The 13607-nt window shown below is 54.7% G+C and overlaps 1 protein-coding gene across 4 annotated transcripts; it reads right to left on the reverse strand.

Annotated features, from left to right (window-relative positions):
* Positions 1-1930: 1930 nt before the first annotated feature.
* Positions 1931-12326, reverse strand: CMKLR1 (chemerin chemokine-like receptor 1). 4 transcript variants are annotated; one of them, XM_033076034.2, is made up of 3 exons: positions 11998-12326; positions 5596-5686; positions 1931-5167 (listed from the first exon to the last, which is right to left on the reverse strand). In XM_033076034.2, the coding sequence occupies exon 3, from the start codon at positions 5104-5106 to the stop codon at positions 4021-4023; it is 1086 nt and encodes a 361-aa protein (XP_032931925.1). In that variant the 5' UTR covers positions 5107-5167; positions 5596-5686; positions 11998-12326; the 3' UTR covers positions 1931-4020. The 4 variants fall into 4 exon arrangements, with proteins under 4 accessions (XP_032931925.1, XP_032931922.1, XP_032931923.1 ...); XM_033076031.2 differs by having other exon boundaries at positions 1931-5170; XM_033076032.2 differs by lacking the exon at positions 11998-12326 and adding an exon at positions 10525-11919 and having other exon boundaries at positions 1931-5170.
* Positions 12327-13607: the final 1281 nt, after the last annotated feature.

Genomic DNA, 13607 nt, shown 5'->3' on the forward strand with positions numbered 1-13607 from the left:
TGAATTCAGAGGATTTTGGGCAATGCCCCCAGTGATGCAAATGAAACTAGGAGGTTTCAGAGAGAAGGAGTTCCCCTTCTTCCCAAATTAAATCCCATTAAGTTCCAACTGTGTTTCAAAAAAGGAAAATCTCCCATACCCCCTCTACAAAAATCCCAGAATGGGGAGATTGGCCATAAATCTGAGAGCAACCATCTCCATCCCTGACAAAACCAACAGGTTTATGTATCAGCTTGGCTATTTCCCCTAAAATTTACAGCTGACAACGTGCCTGAACACAGCAGGGATAATTTAAACCTGGCTCCAACCTGCCTGGCTCCGAGCTAAGGGAGAGGGGAACACATTCAGTGCTTTTTTTTTTCTCTCTTAATTTTAAATTTCATTCCAGTTTGGAATAAACACGGTGATTTATGGGAGTGGGAAAGCACGGCTTTATTTTAGAGCCGTGACAGCCAAGTGAAAAAGAGCTGTCATTAAGGGTGGCAACACATTCCACAGGAGTGGGGCTTGCTGTATTCCTGAGCAATTTCTCCCAGAAAATCAGACCCAGCCATAGGTTTGGGGTGGGGGGGGTAAATCCACGGAAGCAGCAGAGGGAGGAGAGGGCAGGTTTGGGTTTGGGATTTGCTGGGTGAGGAGCAGCTCTGGAACAGCATCACTGGGATGTGGGGATGCTGAATCCCACAGCACAAAGAGGAAATGGGATAGGGAGGGGTGGGAGGGCTGGGATTATTTGGGAGGGGTGGATTGGGAGTCCCAAAGATGTGAGCTGGGGGTTCTGGGCTGAGGGTGAGAATCACAGGGATAAGGATGGGGGTCCTGGGATGGGGTTTTGTGCCCCCAAACCTGCTGTTCTTCTTTACCACAAGCCCTAAAACCCTGATCCCCACGAGCACCCCAATTCCAGATTTCATGGGGACAGTGGTGGCCCTGCATCCTCCATCCCAATTTCACCGATTTCTGCCCCAAAATGGGAGGTAGATCCCAGCACCAGCAGCCCTGGAGCTGCAGCTCCCACCCAGCCCTTTCCCTGGATGCTGATTCCAGTTTGTGCACGTTCCCCTGGAGCTGCCTGTGGCCATTAACCTCCTGCTGCCCTTAATCAAGAGGACTTTGTTAATTAATAGCTGAGGATGTCTCCAGCTGAGCAGCACAGGGGTGGGATTGGAGTCATTGGGATGCATCCAGGGATCCTTGATTTAATATATTGGAGCTTCCCAACACTCTGGGGCAGTGCAGCCCCCTCCCCTCCATGACCAAAATATCCAGCACTGCAAAAAGCGCAAGGAATGCTGACAGGATGCAGCCTCAGCACCCCAGGAGACTCCAGAGCTGCAGCTCCTGCAGTATTTTGGGAATATCAGAGGAATTTGGGGCAATACTGAGCTGCATTTCTTTGCCACTCTGCCAAAAAGGGAAAGAAAAACCTGGCTGAGGAGGCTGAAGTTTTCTGAGGAATGTTTTTTTTTGTCCTGTTTCCATTTTACAGACATACAGAAATGTGCATTTTTAACGCTGCCTGGGTGAGCTCTTTGCTGCCTGTCTCAGTGGGAGACACAGGAACAGAAATCATTGATTTTTTTGGGGGTGTAAATTCAAAGCTGAGTTCAGGAGGAAAAATTCAGACTATTTTCCCCTTCTCTTCCCCATCCTGATATCCCAAACCCTGCCAGGATGAGGAGAATCAGGAAGGAGAGGACAGAACAGCAGCACTGGTGACTGGGTGGATGTTGGAGCACTTGGATCATCCATGGGAGATCTCCCAAAGCCCATCCAAGAGGCTCAGATCCCACCTCAGCCACCCAAACCCCATCCTCTGCTCCTGAGCTCTTTCCACAATTCCAAATCAGACACAGGGATCAGGAACACACACAGGGAAGTGACTGCTCAGTGAAAAACCCTGGGATCCTTCCCGCTCCACACACCGAGGTATTTGTCTGGAAAACAGGTTTTATTAAATAAGCAAACAGCTACAACGATGGCCTCAAATATTTGGGAAACTTGGGATTCCCAAGCTGCCATTACAGTGATGATTTAACCCCAGGGTGAGTACCAAGGCACTGGTGGGTTTGTTTTGGAAAGCTGTTTGGAGTAATAACAGATGGGTTTGGAAAAAACAGACACCAGAATTGGTGAGGAGCATCCTGAATCCATCAGGAACATCCCAGCACCAACCTGAGGGGTAATGGGATGGCATCCAGTCCTTGAGGCTTCATCAGCTGTTCCCACATCCAGGGCTCCCCCAAACCCTGAGCCCAAACAGCCCCAGAGGCTGCTGGCTCAGGGTGCATCCCATTCCCACTGCTCCCTGCACAGATCTTCTGCAAGTTCTGTGTGTCCTTGTCTGTCCATCTGTCCCATCCCACTCCTAACAGGATCCCGGCAACCTTCCAGCAGTATTAATTAAATACTGGGGAAAATGAGCAAGAGGAGCCTCCTCCCACCAGCAGAGAGGCCCTGCAGCCTCCTCAGCCACTGCAGCTTCCATGGGTACAGATCCAGAGTGGGTTTTGGGGAAAAATCCCTGTGGGTCAGGGCTGGGAGGAGCCCATGGGACAGGGGGTGGTGCAGGGATGTGGCAGTGCTCCCTAAGGAGATACAGGGACAATCCAGGTGCCGAGTGTCCCATCACAAAAAGGAGGTGAAGCAGATCAAGGTGGAGCAGTGAGGCAGCGCTGGGGTGGAGATAATCCATCTGAAATCCTGAAATCCCAAAATCCAGCTTCCACTGCAGCATCTGCTCTGATCCTGATGTTCCAGCTGCTCAGTTACTGGGGCTTTACTTGTACCTGTGCCTGGAAGTAGCTCCTGCCTTTTCCTGGGAGCTGCCTCTCCGTTTTATTTCCCATTTCTGGTTTCCAAGGAAAGCTATAAATAATATCTCAGCTTTTGTGGGCACCTGGGAGCAGACTCTCAACTGCCAACGTGTCAAAACTCTGCACAAAGCTCCCCAAGGGACATCCTGAAATGTCCCCAGGGCCTCTGGGAGCTGCCCAAACCCAGCTCCAGGGATTCCTCACTGTCCTGGGAGTGACACAGAAATGAGGGTGACACTGGGGTCATGGTGAAGGAGCTCCAAAAGTGACTGGGTGTGAAATTGGATGAAGGTGGTGGCTCAGCCCATCCTTCCCTGCAGAGATCAGGAGTGCAGTCCCCCATGAGATTCCCCAAGTCTCCCAAGGTGGGAGAGACAAAATCATCCCATGGAACTGACTGGTCCCACCAGGGAGCAGCTGGCAAAAGAGCCAGGCCCCCCTGGATGCAGGAGGAGACAGCAGGTCCTCCCCAGGAGCTCATGGGCCTGTTCCTGGTCCCAAATATCCACTTCTCTGCAGGATGTACCGTGTGGAACGTGCCCACCAACGGGAGGCTTGAAAAGACATTTCAAATTGACCTTTCCCTCTTTCTTCTCCCAGTTGTCCATGCTGGTGGCCCTGTGATGAGCCCAGTCCCCACACTGGAAGGTGGCCCTGGGTCTGGATCACTTAGAAGAGATTTGAGACTTCCCAGTTCTCTGAGGTGGGATATTCCAACCCCTCATAAGGACACTTCCCAAAAAAGTCACAGCCACCATGTTCTGGTACCAAAATACCTCAGGAATTCACCATGAGGAGCCACACACAGACATGGGACAGAGGATTGTCCCCAACTTGGCCATGGCAGGGATCACCCATGGCATGGGAGATGCCTTCCTGATACCCTGCACCCCACCAGGGTGCTTCTGGAAACAGCAGGAAAGCCTTTCCTGGGTCAGGCAATGCAGAGGTTGGATGGGAACACCCCAAAATGTTTCCTTAGTTTGGCACGAGGATTTCTGCAACCCCACATAAATCAAGGGTGGTTATGTCTTCTCCACACCTTGGGGGTCTCCATCCTCCAGCAGCCCCAGGTAGCCACAGCAGTCAAAAATGGGCTGTAGGACACTGCTGGACAATGCTTGACCCACACCAGGGCCACCACAGGGGTGGTCACTGTCACAGTGCCAACACCAGGGCACTCTGTCCCTCCTGCAGGCCGAGTTTAGACAACTGTTGTCTCTTTCTCAGTCATGGAGGAGATCTTGGAGAAGCTCCTGTGCACGATGCTGGAGTGCCCTGTCTCCTCACTGAGGGCATTCACCAGCCTGGAAAGGAGAGTCACCTTGAACTTCTTGAAGTCCTGGCCCATGAAGACGTAGAGGACGGGGTTCATGCAGCTGTTGGAGGCTGCCAGAGCCGTGGTGAGCGGGATGAAGATCTCAAACACCGACCAGGGCACAGCGCTGGGCACCGTCTCCAGCAGGTTCAGCAGGTGGTATGGACTCCAGCAGAGGAAGAAGGTGACAATGATGGTGACAATGATCTTGAAGGGCTTCTTGGACTTGGCCAGGCGGTTCCGGCGCAGGTTGAAGACGATGGCGACGTAGCAGAAGGTGATGATGGTGATGGGGAGGATGTACCCAGCCAGGAACCGCGTGATGTTCACCGTGCGGTGCCTCGCCAGAGCCAGCCCTTCGTAGGATTTATTCCTGGACAGGGAGAAGTTGCTGAAGCAGATGACGGAGCCGCGGGTCTGCGCCGTGTCGCGGAAGATGAGCGAGGGGCAGCTCATGACGATGCCCACGGTCCAGATGACCACACACACCCCGTAGGCCAGGTTGGTGGAGCGGTGATTCTGCGACCACACCGGGAACACCACGGACACGTAGCGGTCGAAGCTGATGGTGGTGAGCAGCAGGACGCTGGTGTACATGTTGAGGATGAGGAGGAAGGAGTTGAGCTTGCACATGACGGTCCCAAAGATCCAGTGGTAGCTCATGGCCGTGTAGGCGATGTTGATGGGCAGGAAGATGTTGAAGAGGAAGTCGGCCACGGCCAGGTTGAGGAACCAGACGGCGTTGACCGATTTCTTCATCTTGAGGGTGATGATGGCGATAACGAGGCCGTTGCCCAGGATGCCCAGCACGCAGGACACGCTGTAGATGATGACAGACAGGATCCTGGTGATGTCCTTGGGGTCGTGGGTCGGGTCTGCCCACACGCTGCCCGTGTCATCGTAGGTGTAGTCCGAGTAGTCGCTGTAGTTGATGAAGGCATCCGGGTAATCTGAGACGTTGGGAAGCGCCATTGTCCCCGTGAGCAATCCCTGTGACCGCAGGGATTTGGGATCTGCAGCCAGGGGATTTTCCCTGCTGAGAAAACACCTGGTGTTAATCACAGTGAGGAGAGCAGGAGGGATACGTGTGGGAATTGGGGACAGGGAGCAAAGGGACAAACAGGAATGGGGATCCCATGAGAACCCCGCCGGTCCCTAACAAGATGCTCCCACAGCTCCTCCCTGATTTCCACCCCCATCCATGAGACATCAGGACGTGATTCAGTCGCTCAGCTCCACCAGGATGTGGCTGCAGCCTCATCCTGCAAAAAAAACCCGTTGATTACCCGCCTACTTCCAGAGGAAAAACCGGGATAAAGCTCATTAACAGCTCATCAACAGCTCTGACCTTCCAATCTGCAACATATTATGGCTCCTCTCTTTTTTTTTTATGGACTGAATAGGACTGAAAACCCAAAAGGAAGCTCCCACCCACCCCACTGACACCAGGCACGCTCTCACCTCTCTCCTCTCTGTCGGGATGGGGGACAGGTGACAGTTCAGTGTCCCAGGGCACAGCGGCAGCTCCCTCCACACCGGCCTAGGGCACGAGCTGTAACATCAAAGCCAGGTCAAAGAAGGGCCACTCTCCCCCGGATGCGGGGTTAAAAGAGGAAACCCATTCAGGGTGTGGTAACAATTAACCCTGTGCAGCCGCCCTCGGGGTGCTGAGCTGGCCTGGGACCCTCCTCACCCCCAGTCCGGGGTAGGTGGGGTCCTGCCATGACCCAGCATCTTTTGGGATAATCCAGGACAGAAATCCCATCCTGCACTCTCTGTGCAAGCACCCAACATGAGCAGCATCCTCAGGTGCACACCATGAACCAGTCAATCACCCACAAACTATCAATAATTAAATAATAAATAATTCAAGTATAATTGAGGTGCACATTATCTGCATGATCTATTTTATATCCTGGATTGTCACAGGGTTACTTTCCTGATTCAGTTGGTTCCCTGTGTGTTTAAACATGTTAATTGTGGTAAACCAACAGCACCGTTTGCTATTGTCAGACTCTGGGCCTGGTTGAGGAGGTTCAACCTCTCCCCTGTGGGTCAGCAGGTAAAAACCAAAATCCCCCAAAGCCTGACAGAAGCACAGAGCATCCCACCCTTTATGTGACCTCACAGGAGGGTCATGGGGACACCCAAGGACCCTCCCTGTTCCCAAGGAATTTCACCCCAAAGGTCCCTGAGCGTCACCCTCCCGCCAGCCCTGCTTTGAAATTCCCATGGTGTTTGTGTTGGAAGCTATTGTTCCTCCCTGGGCTTTTCCTGCTGTTCCTTCCTGCCATTGCTGCTGCAGAGTCCCTGGCTGGGGCTGAAATCCCACCCTGTCACCTCCCCCTGGCCCAGCTCCTGGGCACGATAAGCAGCCAGAACAAATGAGGTTTAAGTGCAAAGCTCAGGAATGAGCTGGGAAGAGGCCTTGTCCCAGGAAAAGCTCCATGGCCAAAGAGATGAATTAAAGTCAATGATCCAGTGGAAGGAACAGAATCAGCAGAACTGACTCTCCCAGCAATGCTAATCTTGATTAATGAGTGGTTGCTTCATGGAACAAGGATTTCAGGTCATTGCCTCCCCAGAAAGGTGGGGGAGCCCAGAACCCCACATCCACCCCACCCCATTGCCTCATATCCCATCCCACTTTACTGCCTCCCATCCCACCACACCCCATTGCATCATATCCCATCCCATCCCATCCCATCCCATCAACCCCAAAGCTCCCTGGATTTGCTCCACAGCCACCATTTCCACTGTGCTGTCATCCCCTCACCACCACGGGGTCACTCTGACCCCACATTCAGCCCCTGCTCCAGCAGGACAGGAGAAATCCCCACCCCCCACTGTCTTCATTTTCATGTTTTTAATGTAAAATGCTCCCTTTATTATCCTTTTTAATTGCTGGGCCTGATGACTTCCAGCTCATTCCACAGCTCATTATTTATCTGAATTCTCTGGAAATTTTGCTCTGCCAGGTTGGGCAGGGATTGGTCTCTGTTCCCAGCTGGGATGAGGATGGCAGAGAGCAATGGGAACACCAGGATTCTGTTTCCCTGGGATTTGGAAGAGGATGGGTTTGTTTCCAGGCTGATGAGAAGCAAACCCAAACTCCACAGGAGCAGCAGGCAGCTGCCAATCCCACCATGAACATTCCAGATGGGCAGGGTGGGCACCAGGAGCCCAGACCTGCTGGAAAATCATCCAGCAAACTCCCATCTCCCTCTCCAAAATTCTCCCAAAATTGGAGATTCTCAGGGCCAGCTGTATGAAACCTCCTCATTTCTCACAGTGAAACAACTCCAAAGTCTGGGAGGAAAGAAAAAAAAATATAAAAAAGAAGCCACATAATACTAAGAGTGTTTCATTGCTACTCTCCGGGCTGAAAATTCCCTGCTGGAGCCAAAACCACTGTTCTCCCTTCAATCTATTCAATCTTTGTCCTCCTACCTCAACAAAACCGAGCAGAGGATTTACCCAAAATAGCCTTTTCTCCGTCATTCCCGCAGCTGTGTTTGTCTTGGTACCCAGGGAAGGCCGGGTGAGATTCCCGACGGGCGCACCGGCAGCATCCCGGCACATACCGGGGGAGGATGAGGTCAGGGATGTTGTTCTTGGGAAGGCAACAGGAAACCGAGAGAACAGCAGAAAATGTTCAAATCCAGCTTTTCTGGGCGAAAAAGCTCTGCCCTGGCCGAGGCAGACGGGCGGGGCACGGATGTGAGCGGCGGGATCCGCGTCCCGGGGACACGGGGAGGGCAGGGGATCCCAGCGGTGCCAGACCCCGCTCCGGGAGTTTATTGCCATGGGAAAGCTGCCAGAACCCTCCTGCCTGCCCAGAGCCCGCCGGCCAGGCTTTTACTGGAGCCACTGGGACAGGTTGAAGAGAACTGATAGGACCTAATCAAATCAAATCATATCAAATTCAATTAAATCAAACCAGCAGAGCAGCTTTGGAGCACATCAGATCCTGCCTGAGCTGTCAAAGTGCATCACGCTTTGATCCATATAATGAAATTAATCCGGGCTGGGACCTGTCAGAGCTGGGTCTGCAGCACTGGGGAAACTGGGGGAGTGTTTGTCCCCCTAGAAAATGTTTGTCCCCAGCACGGGACACAAAAATCTCCTGGGAACAGCGGGGTCCGTGCCTGTCCTGCTGCCGCCTCCTCCCCGGCAGCTGCTCTGCCTTTCCCTGCTTGGAGCACTTCCCTCCCCTCCTTCCACCGGCGGTTTCCGAGCTCCCAGCGCACCCCAAACCCCAACCCGCTTCCTCCGGGAGTGGGAGGCGCGGGCAGCTCCGGCACAGCTTCCCGGGAGAGAGGAATTGCCGGCAGATGTTGGGAGATGAGCTCTGGGAAGGGCTGGGGGTAAAACGGGATCTCCACGTCCCTCTGGAGCTGCTGGCACCAGACTCCGCCGAGCCCTGCCACAGTCCTGGGTGTCCCTGGAGGGCAGGGATGTCCCTGGGGATGTGTGGCAGGTGCTGGTCCCAGTTTTGTGGGGGTTCATAGGTCTGGCTGCATCCCGAGCATCCCTAAGAATTCCATGGCACCCCATGCCCTAGGGAAGGAGTATTCAAACCCCACCCCAAGCTGGCACCCGAGGCCACCCCATCAATCCCTCAGGCAGCCCAGGGTTACACAGGAGGGACATTCCTGCAGGGATCCAGCTCCCAGCAATCTCAGGGAGCAAGGCACCAAGTGGGAAAGCAGCTCTGGGTACCCAGCTCCAATTCCCCTTTATTTTAGCCGGCGATTGTCATGGCAACAGATGCCAGAGGGATGGTGCTGCTCAGCATCCACTCCCCACCGGGATACCCGGGATGAAGCCGTTCCTGGATGTAAATTGACCACCAGCCCACCAAGAGAGAATTTAGACCTCCACACCCCGAGCTCCAGCCTGCCCAAAAGCTGCTCCTGGCGGTGATTCCAGCCCTGACACCATCCCTGACCCCTCTGTCCCTGTCCAGCAGGATGGGAAGGGGGCAGGGATGTGGGATGAGCAGCAAGTTGATAATCCGGGTTGGAAGTTCTCCCAAACCTCCCCCAGCAGCTGGAGACCCCTCCAGGGCAAAGGGAGGAGACACAGCCACGGGGGAAACTGAGGCACAAGGACAGCGGGAAGATTAATCCCTACCTGCATCCACTCAGACACATCCCAGTTCTCCATCCCAGCTGAGGTTCCACACCCCGGCCGTGTGAACGGCACAGGAAAAAGGGAATAGCTGGAAAAGGCAGCCTTAAAAAAGCTGCTGTGCCCAGGGTGGGACAGAAAAACATGAGTCAGTGTTTATCTGGGCAGAGCCGGCCGGGCTGAGCGGGACTGGTCGGGATGGGATGGGATGGATCCCACGGATCGTCTTGGCAACAGTGTGGGGTCACTCCCGTGAGGAAAACAGCCCAATCCCGTCAGAAAGTGGGGTTTAACCTCAAAATTTGGGTCATGAAAGGCTCCTCCCAGGGTGAAACTCCGGCAGAGGAACCCAGCCTTCCCTGGAACAAAGTGTTGAAAGAGCCACCCCGTTTGTAAAATCCTGGCCTTTTGCTCCATCCATTCTGTTCTTGGGAAGGTGTGAGGATTAAAGGGGAAAATTTTGGGTGTTTGCACCTACACAGGCAAAGGTTTCCTTTGAAAAGGGCAGTTTGTACTTCTGAGCTGCTTAAAATGACTCGGCTTCCAAGATAATAAAAGTTCTTTCATCTCCTCTGCTCTCCTCTTTTCTAATAATCCAAGGTTCCCTCCTGGCACTTCTCAGGCAATAAAAAGATGAAAAAACCTCCCTTTTTCAGAGCATACTCCCTGCTACACCCCAGCAGTCCAGTGATGCTGTCCCTGGGCTTGTCAGGGCTCCTTGGGGACATCACTCCGAATTTGGGGTGTTCAAAGGGACAGAAACCCAAGCAAACAGAAACAGGGCTGCAGGAGGGACGTGACCCTGCAGGGGATGTGACACGGCTGGGGACAGCACACTCAGCCCCCCCTTGAGTGAGGAAGTCACCCCGGATCCATGGGAGCATCCTCCCAGCTGTGCTTTGTGTCCCCAGCTGAATGCTGATCAGCGCGGCGAAGAAAAGCCACCCTGTTCTCCCTGTCCCCAGCGAGGGGACACTGCCACACTGTCAGGACATCAACCCCCCCAAATTCACTGCCAGCTCTTCCCTTCCGTGCTGTTTTCCCACCCCACAGGCTGCAAAGCTCTGCTCCAAAAGAGGTTGGGATTTTAAGGAAAATTTGGGGGGTTTGGGGAGAAGGACAGCGGGGATCCCAGAGGTCCCAAACCCTCTGTATAACAACAGGTGAGAAAAAAACCTCAGCACCAGCAAACCCTTCCTCCCAAATCCCTATTAAAAACAAAAATTAACAAATATATATAAATCCAGAGGTATTTACCTGAGCTGGATAAACCCCCAAGGAATTTTCAGCATTTAGAAGCTGGATTAGACATCTCTGGGGCTGGCATGGGAATGACCCTGGGCTTGTGGCTTTGGCATCCAGCTGGAGCTGACAAGGATATTGCCGAGGTTTCTCATCCCAGGGAGACACACATGGGATGGGAGGATGAGGAAAATAAATGCAGCCCGTGGAATAAACCAGCTGCTGGCCTCAGCAGAGCTGGAAGGGGAAGGGGGAAGCTCTGGGGGAGGATGTTGAATCTGCAGAAGGGGATGTGGCAGTGGTGACATGCCCCGTCCACTACAGCTCTGGTGCTGCCCACAGTTTGGGAATGTCCTGGGAGCCTTTGGGAAGGGTTTGGGTCCCCTCAGGCTGCTCCACCCTCCATCCCTGTTCCCCAGGTGCCCCAAATCCATGCCCTGCTCCTGGGATGCTCCTGGCCTCACACACAGGAGAGGGGTAACCCAAAACCATTCCTGGGGTGCAGGGAGGAAGAGAAGCTGCTCACCAGATCCTGCCCATTCCCAGTGAGATCAGTCTGTCCTGGTTTGTACTGGGACCCCAAAGAGAGGGTCACCAGCCAAGGGCCATCCTGACCTCCACCCTGTGCCTGTCAGCAGCTGGAAATTGCCAGTGGCATCCCCAGTGATCCGACACGAGCTCAACCTGGATGGACACAAACCCCTGGACACAAATCCCTGCCCTGAGCCAGGACAGTTCATCCAGAGGGAGATGTAAAACACCTGGAGCAAAGCTGCACCACACTGTGACAGCACCAGCTTCCACCAGAGCCCCCACCTGCTCTCTGTCATCAAGATCCGTGAGTTTTCCAGCTCTCGGCCTCAGCCACGCACAAGGGACAAATCCCAGTTCTGTCAGAGCTGGAAAACCACCCCAAGTGTGACCAGGGGACAGGGGGTGACACCAGCAGGGAGTGATGGCAGGTGGGAGGGAGCTCAAGGCCACCGTGTCCCGTCAGGTGGGGACAGTGACCCTGTCCCACGCGGACGAGCTCCCGTGAGAGCCGAAAAAGAGGAATCAGAGACACTGCCAGCTTTGCACAACTCGGTGTTGCAACATCCCTGAGCTGAATCAGGGCTGGAAAAGTGCTGATGGGGCTGCTGTGGGGAAAGGAGAAGCCCTAAAAAGCCCTGAAGTGTGAACCGGGCAGGGATGTGCCAATCCCTCTGTGGAACCGGGCAGGGCGGTTCGTGACCGGCTCCCTGGTGTCCCTCTCTCCCAGGGGCTCCCGGGATATTCCATGTTTGTGGCACATCCCCAGCAGGGTGCAGAGGAGCTGTGTCCCAGAACAGTGGGAAATACACCCCAAAATTTAAAAAAAATCTCAGCCAGATGAGGAGTGGCACAGGTTGGATCTGCCCCATTGCTCTGCCACCCCATCCTGTCCCAGTGACACCCCCAGTGCTCCCAGTATCCCGCACCGAGCCTTGCAGTGACCTTTCCCAGTACCTCGTGCGGTGCCAACGCTGTCCCGCTGCTCCGTGCCGGGCAGGACGAGCTCTGGGTGCCAGCGGGATCCCATTCCCAGGCGCATCCCGGTGCCGCTCCCCGCCGGTTTTAAAGGAGCGGGGAGGGAGTCGCATCCATCACCAAGGTTTTCTTGGCAGCGCGATGCTCGGCGAGCAACAGCTGGGAGAGGGTGTGACGCCGGGAGCTGGGAACGCTGGCCTGGATCACAACCCAGCGTGAGGAAGCAACAAACTGCTTCCCAAGGGGCCTCCTTTCCTGTGCCGCCCCCCGGCCCCGGGCACAGCGTCCCACGGAGGGATAACGGAGCACAGAGCGCTCCGCAGGGATGCTGCTCCAGGGGAGGCAGGTGGCTGCCAGCCCCCCTCGCTGTGCTGTCCCCACCCTGGGTCAACCGCTGTCCTCTGCTCCCCTCCGCCGCCCCCAACTCCTTCCAAGACGTTGAGTCACTTCCCTTCAGGCAAATCTGGCTCCCAAACGCCGCTCCTGCTGCTCAGGGGTTGCTTTTCCCCATGGATTTCATTACCACCAGGATGCTGCAGCTGCTTCCAGGCAGCCCCCCCAGCCCGCAGAGGTTCTGTGGTGGCACATCTGTCACCTCCAGCATCTTCAACACCTGCAAGAAAAGTCATTTGGGGGGTGGGAGGGGTTGGGAGAGGCTCCAGGGTGCTCTGGGGAGGAGGGATGGGAAAGGCTGGATGCAGGGGTGGAGTTCAGGGGGAGAAACAAGAGGTCTTTGGGGGAGCCTCCCAGTTTGGGAGCACTGAGCAGCACAGCCCTCACCCACATGGAGCAGGAGGTTTGGATAACCCCGGGCTTGATGTGGCACTGGGAAAATTCCTTCCCTCCCCACGCAGCTCCCGCGCTCCCAAGCCTCACCCATCCCAGGCCCAGCATCCATCCCAGCGGGATAAGAGCCAGTGCAGGCACAAGGAAACACGGGAAAATTTGGCAGTGATGCCCCCTCACTCTCCTCCAGCCTGGAAAAGGAGCAGGATTTGCCCCACTGGGACATCTCAGCACCAGCTTGAGCAACACTGCCATGAGTTTGCCACCAGGCATTCCAACTTCTCCCCAGCTGAAAGGAAGTTCATCTACCACAAGAGATTAATTAAGGCTAATTAATTACCCTCAGGAATAAAGACAGGACAAAAAACATCCTGGATCCAGCCAGCAAGGGAGAAAACCAGCCACAAACTGATGGGATTTCCTTTTGTGTGCCACCAAGAGATGCTCAGCACAGGCAGCTCCAGGTGGGACCTGCAGACTTCCCAAAACAACACCAGGGAATGCTTGGCCAAGGATGCTCCTGCACATGGGCTGACCAAGGGACATCGAGCAATGACCGAAATCTTGGCAGCTCTGAGGGGTCCAGAGCCAAGACCCGGCACCATCCCAGTGTTCCCAGCAAGGCAGGGCTCTGCAGCCCCACAGAATCAACACCCAGTGCCCCATCCTTTAGCACTGCCCCCTTTCCCAGGCACCTGCCACTCCCTCGTGGCCAGGCAGGATGCAGGATCACAGCCCCACAGAATCAACACCCAGTGCCCCATCCTTTAGCACTGCCCCCTTTCCCAGGCACCTGCCACTCC

This window comes from Catharus ustulatus, chromosome 18, assembly GCF_009819885.2.
Source record: "Catharus ustulatus isolate bCatUst1 chromosome 18, bCatUst1.pri.v2, whole genome shotgun sequence".
Taxonomy (NCBI): domain Eukaryota; kingdom Metazoa; phylum Chordata; class Aves; order Passeriformes; family Turdidae; genus Catharus; species Catharus ustulatus.

What these genes read in the sequence shown, in the direction of transcription:
- CMKLR1 (XM_033076034.2), bottom strand. Translation starts at nt 5,106, where the DNA reads ATGGCGCTTCCCAACGTCTCAGATTACCCGGATGCCTTCATCAACTAC.